Source organism: Epargyreus clarus, unplaced genomic scaffold (assembly GCF_041222505.1).
Source record: "Epargyreus clarus isolate Ecla_fem2 unplaced genomic scaffold, WU_Ecla_fem_2.2 ptg000036l, whole genome shotgun sequence".
NCBI classification, from domain to species: domain Eukaryota; kingdom Metazoa; phylum Arthropoda; class Insecta; order Lepidoptera; family Hesperiidae; genus Epargyreus; species Epargyreus clarus.
The window spans coordinates 5695209-5711275 of record NW_027332241.1 but is presented as its reverse complement, the minus strand read 5'-3'; the positions used below and the strand labels follow the sequence as shown (position 1 = coordinate 5711275).

Sequence of the window (16067 nt, the reverse complement as noted above, 5' to 3'; positions counted from 1 at the left end):
ATTTGATTTTAACAATAGATTAAATGGCACAGTAGTTACTTTGACATCTGACGAAAGGTCCCGTGTTTAGGTTTGTTTTAAAGAATTTTATTGTCTAAAGAAATAACAAAATTTCACTTATAAGACACACTTAAGCTAATACAGTAAGATAACTTCAGTAAGCGTGCTTATAAATACACTAGTTTTTGCCCGCGGCTTCGCCCGCGTTTAAAGGAAAATAATATAACATACTAACATACATAAAACTGAAAATTCGTACCTTCAACTTTGCTAAAGATCATCACTTGATCAAATGCATAGTTTACGATTCAATCCTTACTAATATCGATTTAAATAATCGATGTTTTGGATCTAAAAGATTGATTCTCCGATTAATCGATCTTAGATCGCCATCCCTAGTTCCCGTGGGATTTCCGGGATAAAAACTATCCTATGTCCTTTCTCGGGTCTCAGACTATCTTTGTACAAAATTTCATTAAAATCGGTTCAGTGGTTTAGGCGTGAAGAAGAGACAACCAGACAGACAGACAGATAGACAGACAGAGTTACTTTCGGATTTATAATATTAGTAAGGAAGTAAGGACTAGTAAGGATGATGAGTTACTCTATTTAAATTTCAATATTTTAATGGCGTGCGCTAGTGCTTCCTTTTTAAATTTATTTATATTTTTATTGTTTAATACCAGATATTTAAAAAAAATGAAAGTATCAAACGAGCATGTACTATGCAATCCGTCTGATGGTACAGTCCGCGCCAATTGCTAGTCCGCTCTGAAGTTGTTGCGCACAACTACAAGCATATATTCCGTAGCAACGTAAGGGCATACTAACGGAGCTATGTGTGTGGGTGAGAGCGGGCAGCGGAGGGTGCGGGGGGAGGGGAGGGGGTGCTGTCTTCGTCCCGCTAATATCTACAATTTGTTACGACGCGACTCATTTCTATATTCAGAGCGGTCTAGCAGTTTGGCGCGGACTATAAGTGGCTACTGCCGCCCATGGACATCTGTAATCAAACCCAGATAGTCTTAGATATATCAGAGGTCGGCCACAGATGCGCCGCTACCCCTGCGGACTAAGCTGGAACGCCTCGGAAAAGTATGTCTCCCTTACCACACCCTTCAAACCGGAACACAGCTGTGTTTAACACTGCTCTTATGAGGCAGAAGTAGGTGTGGCGGTGGTGCTGCCGGAGTCGAACCACAAAGGGTCCAACCACCTTCAAAAGTCTGATTATAGATATCCATGGGCGACAGTAGCCACTTACTATGACAGGGACTGTATGTTTATTTTCTACTTTAATATTATAATAAATATAGTTCAAAAAAACTAAAAAACACGCTTTTATGATAAAATCAACTAAAAAGCTTTCGGTATTCTATTTCATTATTTCATACATGCAGGGTAAGATAAGGATGTATGTTGATCTCTTTCTACTGAAAAACGGAGTTACTCACTGACAAACATACAAGTGAAGCTAATATAAAGCGTGTAAAAAGTATAAAATAAATCTCCTATAAGTATACCTCTATTACCACACCTTTCAAACCAGAACACAGCGGCGCTAGATTACTGTTATAACATTTAAGTGTGACAATAGTACCTAAGAATACCCCAAAATGTTATTTGTAATCGTAATTCATTACAAAGTCATTAATAAATAATGATCATATTTATTTATTTATTTATTTACATGCCAACAGCAAATCAAATCAAATCAAATCATTTTTTTTTATTCAAAATAGGTTCTTTACAGATCACTTTTTGAATATCAAAGCAACTACCACCACTTCACAAGGTGTTTCGTTATGGAGAAGAAGCGGCGAAAGAAACTCCATAACACACATCTTTTAAAAAAAAATGTTTTTGACAATGTTAACTTAACGTAATGGTACATGTGGAGCTGGAGCTAATTCAGACCACACCGCAACACACACAATACATTATATAGTATATAGAAGTACACTATAGTAGTATTAATAATAAGGTTCGTATGAGTGCCAATTATAGGCATTAACAACGTTTATATATTAGACTGTATTTTTAATTTGTATGGAACAAATCGAACCATACGCAACCATTATAATACTGACTGAGCACATAGATTAGTAAAGATACTTCGCCGCCTTGAAATTGAATGAAGCCAAAAACGGCTTATTAGTAAGTTTTTTTTTTAATTCTTGACAAATAAAAACATTTTTAGAGAATATTTACGAATAAATAACTAATACTGCGTAATTTACATAATAAATAAATAATTATTTCAAATATTTTAGGGACATTTTAGCACGGAGACGTGGCAAAACTTTTTTAAGCAACTATTTCAATTCTCAAAACTGGGTACATTTTCTTGTTAAGAGTGAGTAATCTTTACTAATCTATGACTGAGCATGGTAATAATGAAACAACCGCAACTGTTGCCCACTAGTTTCGATCTGTGCCATTTATGATATAAGTGCTACTGATATCATATTGGCGTGACCTTACTACATCAATATATTTCAATGTCTACCAGGTGAATTGATTTGATTCGGCTGTATATTGCTTATAATATGTATAATGCATTTTAGCACATGCGCAAAAATGCATGCGGCATTTATAAAGCAACGCAGAAGGTGAAGTAACTACTTTATTGGTTCCGCGGTTGTCTCTGTGAGACAAATTTGTTGATTAATTGATGTTTGGAGAAATGAAGCAGGATTTTTAAAATATTCGTAAATAAGTTAGGTTAGCATATTAAAAGCATTGATAACAATAGGTAATTCGGCCTATTGATCCAGGGGTCCGAGGTTCAAATCCTAGGCACTGATTTATCAAAGTTATGTACATATTAGAACTTAATTATCACTTGCATAAACGGTGAAGGTTTTCATCATGAGGAAACCTGCATACCTGAGAAATCTTAAAAAAACAGTTTTCAAAGGTATGTGAAGTCTGCCAATACGCACTTGGCCAGCGCGGTGGACTATGGCCTAATCCTTCTCATTCTGAGAGGAGACCCGTGCCTAGCAGTGGGACAGTTTGATGAAGTAAGGTTTAATTTGATTCTCGGTATGAAATAAATCTGTAGTCTACGTTTAGTAATCTTCTACAATATTACTTTTTAAATGTTTGAATAGAAAACATAAGTGCGATTTAATCTTGCAATACAAAATTACACGTAATTCGTAAGCATGCAGTCCACCTGACGGTAAGTTGCCACTACCAATCATGGATTATTACCTTTATGGATTTACTTTCCACCTTAAGTTGACAAAAGCCATTGTTCTAGCTCTGAGGATTAAATTGACATGTCTCTTGTAAGTCTTACTATATAACCTTACTAGCTGACCCGGCAAACGTTGTGTTGCCATATAAATAAAAAAATGTTAACGGTGAACAACCCTTATCACTTAGGGGTATGAAAAATAGATAGTAGCCGATTCTCAGACCTACTGAATATGCATATAATTTTTTGTGAAAATCGGTAAAGCCGTTTCGGAGGAGTACGGTAACTAACATTGTGACACGAGAATTTTATATATAAGATAAATCAGAACATAGTACTGCTGTTATACAGAAAAAGATGTGGCAAATGCCAGCATTAAATCACAAAGGATTCTACAAAAATGCCTTGATTCTATTCAAATCATCATATTGCGTTGCAGCTACGAAGAGGCAGAATCACTACTACAGTCCTCATATATATAATACATTAAATGCATACACTCACACATGCACACACACACACACACACACACACACACACACAATACTAGGCAAGAATACTTATGTTATTGATTAATATAAAATTAGATAAATTAGCTTAAAATAATATATTCCTTACCTTGTATTATATTTCACAAGTTTATGTTGTTCTCGGAAGAGCGGAGGCTCCTAATACAGGCACTGCATGCTTAAAAGGAGGCTCTAGCTTACTAATGTAACACACCTTATGAAGTAAAACAAATAAATGTTTAAATGTTTAAATTTAACTATAGCCTAGACTTTTCCTTAGTTTTTGATGTATTTAGCCACCTCAGTTACCTAATCTTTGGCGCTGACGTTGCCGGCTTCAACAGTACGAGCGGCGGCGCCGCCCGGGAAGCCTGAACCCACCCTATCCTAGACCGAATTGTAAAAATCAAAATGAGTTCGAAGTATATCTACACATCATACATTCGGAACAGAGCACAATCAGATGATACCGACGAGAAATTCATTCTGGAAGTCCAAAAACAAGAATGTATTTGGAATGTTTACTCAAAACATTATAATATGAAGTGTCTTCGGAATAGGGAGATCAAGAAAAAAGCCTGGGATGATATTGGCCGAGCCATGAACGAGAATTGGGATCAACTGCCCGAAGATGAGAAGCATAAGAAGGGTAAGTTAATATCATTGATAGGCGTCGCAAATTGTTACGTAATATTTACTAACATATGTTACTGGTATATTGTTTTTATTGTTATCTGTTTAATTAGACAGAGACAAAAACTGAAGGTGGTAGAACCCTTTGTGGTTCGACTCCGGCGGCACCACCGCCGCACCTATTTCTACCTAATAACAGCAGTGTTAGGCGCTGCTGCGTTCCGTTTTGAAGGGTGTGGTAAGGGAGACAGACTGCCGAGGCGTTCCAGCTTAGTCCTCAGGGGTAGCGGTGCATCTGTGGCCGGCCTCAGGTAGGAATATCTAATCCTATCTGGGGTTGATTACAGATGTCCATGGGCAGTAGCCACTTACCATCAGGTGGGCTGCATGCTCGTCTGCTACTCCTATATTAAAAAAAGTAAGGCGTCGCAAATTGTTACGTAATATTTACTAACATATGTTACAGTTGTATTTTGTCTTTATTGTAATATATTTAAATACCGTGTGTCACCGATTTTCGTTTTTTATTAACTGAGGAGGGTAATGTATTTCGAATTGTATGCCTTATTTTTTGTCACGCTGCAGCACAAACGGCTTGACGGATTAACATATCGCTTCTTTGCAAGAATACCGGCAAGTAAAAAGGCAATTTTCCAGGAGAGCCAGTTTAAAATTTGTTACGGGTTCTTATAAAATGAAAGGAAATAATGCTTTAAATACATATATTGACAGAATTATAATGAACTACTAACTAACCTACCATTAGCCTACTGAATGGAATGTTAACTAGAGCTTATAAGAATGATTACATATTAGGTAAATAACTAAGTTCTAATCTAGGTTGGACGCCAGGAGAGTTTTTTTCTTTCTTGCACTGAGTCATCAAAGTCCTGCAGTGATTTCGGAACTCTGCCAAAACCGTGTCACGGCAAATTCAAGGTTTTAATTAATCTAACTTCCCTTAGTGTATTAGGTGGAACTACCACTACTCAAAAGGGCGTTTCGGTAAGCCCTTTCTCTTTGCGCACAACACTAATAGCTCAATACAATTGGCCTTACACTCTTATATATATCAAATAAATAACTTGAATAATTTCGATTCAAGACACTTAATTTTTGCAACAACGCGTCTACCGACCAATACCGCCGGTCGCGCGTTCGCGATATCCACAGTGCGGAGGGTACATTTTTATTATCATAAAACTACGTAATATTCCCCCAACCAAATTAAGAAAAAAAATATTATCAATATTTTATTTCTTTAAACCCCAACAGCTTGCTGCAATGGCTTCAGATCTTTAGCATGCCACACGCCTATTGATCTGCCATAAGCATTATTAAGACGAAAAACGTTGTCAGATAATTTTTCAATTATAACGGCTTTTTCAAATTTTGGTGCTAGTTTAGCCATAAATTTAGTTCCTGCATTAGAGAGAAATTTCGTGCGCTTCCATACTACATCCCCTATTTTGAAATTAGCATTTCTACGTTTACTATTATAGATTTGGACACTTTTCTTGTAAGATGTTATTAATTTACCTTCCACATTTTTATACAAGCTAGATAGTGACTGTAAATTCGATAAATATTCACTATAGTTTATTTTAATGGGTTCATCTAGAATCGTGGAATATTGATCTCTCGTTGAATTGTTAATATTAGCTGGAATAGATGTTTCTCTGCCGAAAAATAGAAAGGATGGTGTATATTCGGTTGTTTCATGAATAGATGTCCGTATAGCATGAGCAAACTTTTGCAGGTGAATATCCCATTCGTTATGTTTTTTTGTGCTAATAAACGAAGATATCATAGTGCCAATAACTCGGTTAACCCGTTCTGTTGGATTACTTTGCGGATGGTAATTAGGAGTAAACCATATTTGACTATTATATTTGTGTACTAAATCTCTAAATACGTGTGAATCAAATTGCTTTCCATTATCACATATAATTGCTTGAGGTATACCGAAAAGTAAAAATTGGTTTTCAAGAATTTCGCAAATTTTATCAGCTTTACCTGTTCTAAGCGGAAATAAAAGTACAAATTTACTAAACAAACAGGTGATTACTAATAGCATGGTATTACATTGCTTGCTTTTAGGAAAGGGTCCCATTAAATCTAATGAAATTATCTGCCAAGGCCTTGTTACGGTTCTATGCTGACCCATTTGACCAAAAGGTAGTTTTTGAGGTATCTTTACTTTTGCACATGTTTCACAGTTTCCAACATATTCTAAAACGTCATGTTTCATATGGGGCCAATAATAATATTGTTTTATTCCAAATAAAGTTTTGCGAACTCCTAAATGACCGGCTTTTACATCATCATGACAAAACTTTAAAATATTAACTCTTAGAGGTTTTGGTATAACTAATTTCCAATCGTTAATTTTGTCCGGATATTGCTTTAAAATAAGTTTTTTATACAGTATGCCGTCTTTAACTTGCCAATCCAAATTTGGTGCTTGACTGAGAGTTAGCTTTTTAACCTTGTCTTTGTACCAATCATCTTTATGTTTGTCTAAAATTTGTATTTCGTGATTATGATCTTCAAGAACCTCAATACATCTAGACAAAGCATCTGGCACGACATTACATTTACCTGGTCTATGAATTATATCAAAACTAAACTGTTGTAATTTCATTGCCCATCTAGCCAATCTGCCATGGGGATCCTTCATTTTATGTAGCATTTTAAGAGCACTATGATCGGTTACAACCGTAAAATGAGTTCCATCTATATAGGGCCTAAATTTTTCTACGGCATAAACAATGCTTAACAGCTCCCTTTCTGATGTCGAAAATAATTGTTCTCCATCATTTAACTTTCTACTTAAGTAACATATGGGTTGTTCTACGCCATTAACATTTTGACACAAAACCGCCCCTATCCCTTTATTTGATGCGTCACATTGTATAATAAACGGTTTAGAAAAATCTGGACAAGAAATAACCGGTGTAGAAGTAAGTAAAGTCTTTAAATTTACAAACGATTTCTCGGCTTCCTCATTCCAAGTAAACTTTTTATTCTTTTTCCCCTTAGTTAAATCATGGAGTGGGGCCGCAACAAGAGAAAAGTCTTTTACAAATCTCCTGTACCAACTAGCAATCCCTACAAATCTTTTTAGTTCTGTAATGTTTCTAGGTCTTGGAAAATTCATTATGGCTGTAACTTTATCTGGGTCTGTGCGTAACCCATCTTTATCGATTATATATCCCAGAAACCGTAAACTACGCCTCGCAAATTGACATTTATCAATGTTGACAGTCAAACCTGCTTTGTTTAAAATTACCATAACACGCCTCAACATTTCTAAATGCTCGTCTAAGCTCTCTGAACAAACGACAATATCATCCAAATATGCCCATACCTTGCCTTCTAAGGCGTGAAACAAGATGTCCATAAGTCTTTGTTGAGACTGTGAAGCATTTACTAGGCCAAACGGCATTACTTTAAAATGAAAAAGTCCTCTACCTACTACCCGGTACAGCAAATGCTGTTTTTTCCTTACTAGACTCTTCTAATTCTATTTGCCAGAATGCGGACTTGAGATCAATTGTACTGAGAACTCTAGCATTGCGCAAGTTATCTATGATTGAAGCTACTCTTGGCAAGGGATATGTATCTCGTTTCGTTATTTTATTCAACTGCCTACTGTCCAAGCAAAGCCTATTACCACCGTTAGCCTTTTTTACCATCACAATAGGAGAACACCAAGGGCTATGGGATGGCTCAACCACGTCTTTTTCTAACATCTCATCTAGCTCACGTTCTATTTCTTTCCTAATAATTGGTGAAAAGTTATACTGTCTTTGATATATTGGCTTATTATCTCCTGTATCTATGGTGTGTTTTATCATTTTAGTTCTGCCTAAACCTATCCCTATATTTTCTTTTATTTCCTGAACTACCTCTAACAGTTTTTGTTTTTCATCTTCCTTTAAATATTCTTTGCTTATCAATGCTACACAGTGCTCATCAATCTCATTTATGATAGATATATTCTGAAGACTATTGCCTTTAAATGTAAAGGAAACACCAAATGCATCAAAGAAATCTTTTCCTAAAATCAACTTTTGCGATAAATGAGGCATAAGTAACATGGAAACTATATGGAATTGATCATCGAATTGAATTGGAACATCAAATATTTCCGTAATGTTATGACTTGTTCCATCTGCTGTGGCCATTTGCACAGATTTAAGTTTTTGAGATTTTAAACCTAATTGTTTCAACGTGTTAGCAAAATCTTTATTTACTACTGTGCGTGTGGCCCCAGAATCTAGTAGACCATTGCAAGCATATCCTAAAATTCTAAGTGTTACATAAGGTCTGTTATCAAATTTTTTTTTAAAAACCAATGGCGATACTTCGCCCTGGACCATAAATTTATTTAAAAACTTCAACCAATCCTGCCACTCTTTGTCCTCGCGCTTTAGGGGAAAACTCATTTGGCAGGACTTGGAGTCTCCCCTGTGGCGTTTCCCTTACAAGTACAATCTTTAGAAGTAACTCCAAATCGGCCACATCTATAACAAAATAATCTTTGCTTTGGAATGGAACAGGCCCTAAATAAATGACCTATCTCCCTACAATTCCAGCATCTCATTTTAATACTATTTGTAGAGCTGGAATTTTTAATTTCACAAACATCAGGAGTTTTTGTTGTAATCACATTAGCTTTGTATGCTAAATCTGGCTCCAAGGAATTTATATAAGCTTTAGGTTCTTGGAAGCTATCACAATTTATTTTAGTTCTTTCCACAATTCTAAGAACATTTACTAAATCTGATATGGAGTTAAATACATCCCTACAAACTGCTCTCTGATAATATGGCTGTAAATTTTTTATGATAATCATAATTTTTTCAAATTCCGAAATTTTGTTAGGAAGTCTATTAAACATGTTCTGCATTACTGAAATAAATATAAGAACTGATTCATTTTTACCCTGAGTCCTCGATTTAGCCTCCGCCAATAATTCCTCTTGGTAATATGGAGCTTGAAAAGTACGTTTCAACAATAACACTAGTTCATGCCAATTATTAACGTACTCCCTATTTGCACGAAACCAAATCAAAGCGTCACCTTTAAAAAAATCTATGGCATGGCGCCATAAATCATCGTCAGTTGCATTTCTAGCATCTTTGAGTTCATTTACCCGCTCAATAAAAGCATTAACACTAAATCTATTATCACCGGAGAATTGAACACCCCATTGACTAATTGGTACCAGTTTGAGCCTACGAAATGGAGGATCGTCACCGAAAGAAGTGGAGTTAAATAATTTTGAATCACAAGTAGCTTTATTGTTGTTGAGAGCCGAGATATCAAAGTCATCATGCGCAAAACTAACTCTTTTCTGCTCAATAATTTCTTTTATAGGAAGTACTTCTTCAGGAACATCAATGTTATCTGATTTCGAAGTTGTTGGAGCCACAATATCTAAAGACGCGTTGTCCATTATTTGTTCTAAAATTTTCTTACTATCTTCGCCGAAAGAATTTTGCAAGGCTTCTTTCATTTCTGTTGTAATTATGTCATTATCAACTATTTCATCTTTACGTTCCAAATCATCAATTAGCTTGGACGCTTTTTCTAAAAGTAAATTTGCCTTTTCTTTTTCCGCTTCGCTAACAGGCACCGTAAGTTTAATTCTATTAACGACATGAAATAAGCGTGACACTAAACGTTTGTATAATTGCTTATCAGGTTTCTCATGTAACTCAGATATATAACATAAAATTGCATTTATTTTTTCTGAACAAATGTCTAACTCCGCACTTGGATTGTTAACGCATGAAAGGGGTGGTTTTATTTCATATGATACTTCTTTCAAACTTTCAACATGTAACATTTTTTTAAGTATTCTTTTTAAAGCAGAAACCATACCTGTTTGAGTATAGCCCCGACATTGCAGCTCAAATTCTACTTCATCTTTGAGCAAAAATTGAGGGTCCATGTTAACGAAAAAAGAAGTATAAAAAAAACGAATGTAAAAATATGTGCGCAAAGACGTGAGGAAAATTGAAACAAACTAAATAACAATGCAATATAAAACAAAACAATAACAATGTATTAGCAGTATTGCTAAATATCTCGTAAGTACTTATGTTATGCTATATACCTACTATATCCTTGTATTATACATATATTCTTGTAACCATAACAAAATAGCAAAAGAAGGTAAATCAACCCTGTCTTCTAATAGAAGATACAGATAAATGGGTCCTTACAAGTTACAATTATACAATTATACGTGCCTAAGGTTTACTTAATTACATTAATATATCAACTGCGAGATATACATAAAACTACTTACACTAAACGCTAAAAAATCAATAACTTAATACATTCGCAAAATGTACCTTATATTATAATGAAATATAAACAAGTGACCTATCTACCTAACTTATAATACTGCTTGAGATATATTTTGTTTTTCTTATAATAACATTAATAAACTAATCACATATCATAAATTCATTGTTTACAACATCAAGAAACTTCTCATATTTTTATCTAAACTAATTTACCTAAGCAATACAAATCTGTTATATACTCCCTTAATTTAATTATATAAAAACCCGTTGATTTTAACGTTGGGCGTCATTTGTTACGGATTCTTATAAAATGAAAGGAAATAATGCTTTAAATACATATATTGACAGAATTATAATGAACTACTAACTAACCTACCATTAGCCTACTGAATGGAATGTTAACTAGAGCTTATAAGAATGATTACATATTAGGTAAATAACTAAGTTCTAATCTAGGTTGGACGCCAGGAGAGTTTTTTTCTTTCTTGCACTGAGTCATCAAAGTCCTGCAGTGATTTCGGAACTCTGCCAAAACCGTGTCACGGCAAATTCAAGGTTTTAATTAATCTAACTTCCCTTAGTGTATTAGGTGGAACTACCACTACTCAAAAGGGCGTTTCGGTAAGCCCTTTCTCTTTGCGCACAACACTAATAGCTCAATACAATTGGCCTTACACTCTTATATATATCAAATAAATAACTTGAATAATTTCGATTCAAGACACTTAATTTTTGCAACAACGCGTCTACCGACCAATACCGCCGGTCGCGCGTTCGCGATATCCACAGTGCGGAGGGTACATTTTTATTATCATAAAACTACGTAATAAATTAAACAATGTTTTTGTTTCGAAATCTTTTATTTAAATAAGAATTAAAATAATCATAAATACAATTATAAGTAGTTATGTATAACCTTAGTGATCGAAGGTATAACCACAGTACCGTTAGGACACATTAAAATACGAAATATTTGGGTTTAAATTGAACATATAACAGAAAAATGAATTTTGAGTTGTGCCATTCTTCTTCCAAAGAAGCGATATGAGGTGTCGTTGGATTCGTCTAAATTGTGGGAGTAACATTAATTTAAGTAGTCAGGGTTCTGTTCTTATATTCATTACTAGTTATTATGTTACTTAGCTATTGGGGAAATTTAGGGTGCCTTTCCAACAGAAGTCGAAGCTAATATATGCTTTTTTATATAATATAAGAGTAGCAGACGAGCATGCAGTCCACCTGATGGTAAGTGGCTACTGCCGCCCATGGACATCTGTAATCAACCCCAGATAGGATTAGATATTCCTACCTGAGGTCGGCCACAGATGCGCCGCTACCCCTGAGGACTAAGCTGGAACGCCTCGGAAAAGTTTGTCTCCCTTACCACACCCTTCAAACCGGAACACAGCAGCGGGTAACACTGCTGTTATTAGATAAAAATAGGTGTGGCGGTGATGCCGCCGGAGTCGAACCACAAAGGGTTCTACCACCTTCATGCTACCAAAATACTTAACTTCACTTAACTTAACTACACCGGTCATGATATAGCTCGCAATCCGTACAAAAACAGAGCTAAGCGAAGCTACATAAAAGAAAATTAAGTAAAAAAAACAAACTTACAAAATAAAAAGAATATCGGTTGAAAAATATAGAAAAAATGTTCTTAATTGTTTCATCTTAGCCTATTTATACATAGATACTATATAAATAAATAGAAATAGATATTTTATTATTATTATATTGATATATAGATTTATTTAAACTTTATTCAAGTAATATTTTCATATTGTTGACCATAATCATACTTTTTGTAACCTAAATGTTTTTATTTTGGTAATAAATTTCTTCATTTGCTATCAATTTCGTTGTGTAAATTGTTCACGTCAGTGATTTTCAAAATGTGGGTCATGATCCCCTGGGGGTTCGCAAGGCCATTACAAGGAGGTCGCGGGGCATCACAATCTCAGTTAAAAAGAAAAGAAAAACAAAAAGTTTAATTACAGCTGTTTTTACTTTGAAAATGTTAAATAATTTATATTTGTTTTTTAATTATGTATTTAACCGGCTAATGACAATAAATAAATATGTTATATATATTTCACACTGCTAATATAATAAAATAAAAGTTGGTTTCAGCAGAGAGTAGGGGGTTGAGAAATATTTTCACATACAAAAGGAGGTCGTGAAAGATTGAAAAACACATTATACATCTAAATTTATTTATTTCACAATAGTTTATAATAAAATTATCTAATTTTTAACCATAGATTAGTAAAGATTACTCACTTCTAACAAGAAAATGTACCCAGTTTTGAGAATTGGAATAGTCGCGTAAAAAAGTTTTGCCACGTCTCCGTGCTAAAATGTCCCTAAAATATTTGAAATAATTATTTATTTATTATGTAAATTACGCAGTGTTCGTTATTTATTCGTAAATTTTCTCTAATAATGTTTTATTTGTCAAAAATTAAAAAAAAGTACTTACTAATAAGCCGTTTGTGGCTTCATTCAATTTTAAGGCAGCGAAGTATCTTTCTATGTTTTTAACTATGGGAACATAAAAGCGAATTTTAATTTTGTCTCAAGTTTTTGCGATCTGGCGACAAAATAGGGTTTGTCTATTTGAATATAAATCTATGTGATACACTGGGCATGGATGCCCAATTGTGAGCTTTTCTAGTGTTGCTAGGGGAAGATTTTAGCTGTTTTTTGTATAAGGTTAAAGTTAATATAATGTTATGCCGGCGACGCATTGGCGATCGATGATCTGATGTTACGAATATCCATTGGCGACTGCCTTATCTAGGTTTAACTATGAAAGCTGTAGTTGTATTGACATTCAAAAAGTGCTCTGTAGAGAACCTATTTTGAATAAAAAAAATTGATTTGATTTGATTTGAAAGGTAGAATTTTAAATGTATTAAATGTTATGTATACTTTTTATATTTATCTCTTATTGATTATTTTTTAAATGATTCATGCCTTAATACAAGAAACTTGCGTGCAATTTCTTCAACTTAGATATAAGCTGTGCGTTCTCTATAAAAAAACCCGAGCTTTGCAAAATTATTATTCTTACCATATCTAATTCTTGTCTAATATTTCAGTTTACGCGATGACGCGGAAATGGGCGAATATTCGCAAATATTATACGGACGAAGTACGCAAATCTAATTCAGAGAGTCCTGTTAGAAAGAAGCAGAGGCGACGTTACCACTCCATGCTGACCTTCCTCGACGCATCTGTGTTAAGACGGCGTATCCAGCGAATCCAGGACTTCAAGAACATTGGCAGGGAGTACATCGAAAACGAGACGTCAACAGACTCAGAATCAAATGAGCTGTACATCGTTGAGGATGTGAATGAGCTGGAGAAGATGAATGCTGAAAACAAGGACTTGAACGCCCCAATGCTTAATGGGAATGGGCTGGATATTCCAGGACCTGTGCTGTTGACGCCGAAAGAAGAACCGAAATCTCCTGTTCCAGCTCAAATTGTGTCGAAGAACCCTGAGATAATGAAGCTGTTAACTGACACGCCTAAGCCTGTCAATCCTCCATGGCCTAAACCAGCTCAGAGCCCTTCGACAACCTTGAACAAGACCTCCTCTCTCGACCTCACTGCTGAAGCCAGCAAAAAATTCCTCCTCTCCCTCCTCCCGGAAATAATGTCGCTAAATGTGAAGCAGAATATGCAGTTTCGTCTCGGTATTCTTGATTTGCTAAACGCCATAAAGTTTAGAGTCAATCATAATGCTTAAATCTTGAAACAGCGAAAATGGTAAATGTTGTCTATGTCCATTGATATAATAACTAAAGATACGTTACTAGCGGGCAAAACTTGAAACATACAAAATATACCAATTGGTGTTTGTCGACTCCAGTCGTTCTCGCGCGGCGTAGTATCTGATACATGTGTCACTGTACATATAAAATGTCATTTGTTTTAGTCTTCTGAGCCTCAAATTGCCTTCTTGTGCAATGCGTAGATGTACAAATTATGCGGAAAAATATTAACAAGTTTCATGAAATCATATATTAAGTACAAGTAAATGAGGAGAAATTATTATATTTTCATTATTTCTCGTGTTTAGTCCTACATGATGACGTAACTGACAAGAAAGAGACAAGTAATCCTTCTACAACTAAAGTGATAAAGACGCAAAATGTACGTCGATATTTACCTGTGAATGAAACTTGAAACGCAATGTCAATCACTAGTTGTCTCTTTTTATTGTTCTAATAGCTCTGTTCCTTATAGAATATCTGTCTATGTAGTAATTTGTAAGTATAAAGAAAAGTGAATGTGTGTGTCAACGTGCTCGCGTTTCGCTCCCTTTTTTGTTGTTTAGTGGGCATGTAACGTATCTATAGTTATATCATTGTCTATGTCTAAATGTCCAGAATTATACTTAATATACAACCTTCTTAGTCAAACTGTCACATTTATATTTCGATTTCGAATTTGGAAATTACACAATTTGGTGTAATTATATTATTTTTCAAGATGTTTTTTGCTCCAAGATCTATAGATGATGTTCTATATTGTCTGACTATATGACGACCCGCGTGGCGGAGCGGTCACCATACCGGTCTGACGCGCAAAAGGTTCCGGGTTCCATCCCCGGCCAGACAGACTGAATAATCAATTTAGATATCTGTTCTGGGTCTGGGTGTTTGTATGTTGTCTTCGTGTGTCCATGGCACCCACGACACAGGGAATCCTAGTGTGGGGCTGTGAGTGTCGAAAGCGTTTATTACTTATATTTTACGGTCTGATGTATTCGCGGCCTGTGACTTATAAGTCGCGTTAATTAATACGTAAAATAAATAAAATTTGGAAATTCTCATAACAGCTTCGATTTTGATGATTAGGATTCTGTACCCTATTACTAAGCCTCCGCTGTTTGTCTGTCACAGGGCTCTATCTCTTACACCGTAATACGACATTCGATTTTTTTACAGAATGTGTAACGGTAGCCGTATAACAAATACTAATAATTGGCCAAGTGCGAATCGAACTCGCACACACAGGGTTCCGTACCACCAAATTTAAATTTATTTTTTATTTTTAGTATTTATTAACATAGGAGCCATAGAAGTGACTACATAGTGAAAATTTGAACTGTGTCTATGTGTTACGTTTCATTAGATAAAGCGAAAAATACCGAAAAATAGCCGAGTCTTGTATTGCGACCAACATTTATTTTGAAGATTTTTTTATTTTTTATGTTTTTTTGTTATAGCAGCCACCGTTATACATGCTCTGAAAAATCAAGTGTATATATATTACGGTTCGAGGAATAGAGCCAGACGGACAGACAGACAGCGGACACTTAGTAAAAGGGTTCCGTTTTTACTATTTGTCTACGGAACCCTAAAATGAGCGTTGCTACGC

The 16067-nt window shown here is 35.0% G+C and overlaps 2 protein-coding genes across 2 annotated transcripts; one reads left to right on the top strand and one right to left on the bottom strand.

The window, feature by feature from the left end:
• Positions 1–4069: 4069 nt before the first annotated feature.
• LOC140757011 (uncharacterized) lies at positions 4070–14736 on the top strand. The gene is made up of 2 exons (XM_073092566.1): positions 4070–4363; positions 13778–14736. The coding sequence occupies exons 1-2, from the start codon at positions 4126–4128 to the stop codon at positions 14428–14430; spliced, it is 891 nt and encodes a 296-aa protein (XP_072948667.1). The 5' UTR covers positions 4070–4125; the 3' UTR covers positions 14431–14736.
• Positions 7842–10309, bottom strand: LOC140756974 (uncharacterized). Its single transcript, XM_073092520.1, has one exon. The coding sequence runs from the start codon at positions 10307–10309 to the stop codon at positions 8795–8797; it is 1515 nt and encodes a 504-aa protein (XP_072948621.1). The 3' UTR covers positions 7842–8794.
• Positions 14737–16067: the final 1331 nt, after the last annotated feature.

Excerpts from the sequence above, each read along its gene's own strand:
- LOC140757011 (XM_073092566.1), top strand. The coding sequence starts at position 4,126 with ATGAGTTCGAAGTATATCTACACATCATACATTCGGAACAGAGCACAA. Across the intron at positions 4,364-13,777 it reads AGATGAGAAGCATAAGAAGG|TTTACGCGATGACGCGGAAA; the intron begins GTAAGTTAATAT and ends CTAATATTTCAG.
- LOC140756974 (XM_073092520.1), bottom strand. The coding sequence starts at position 10,309 with ATGGACCCTCAATTTTTGCTCAAAGATGAAGTAGAATTTGAGCTGCAA.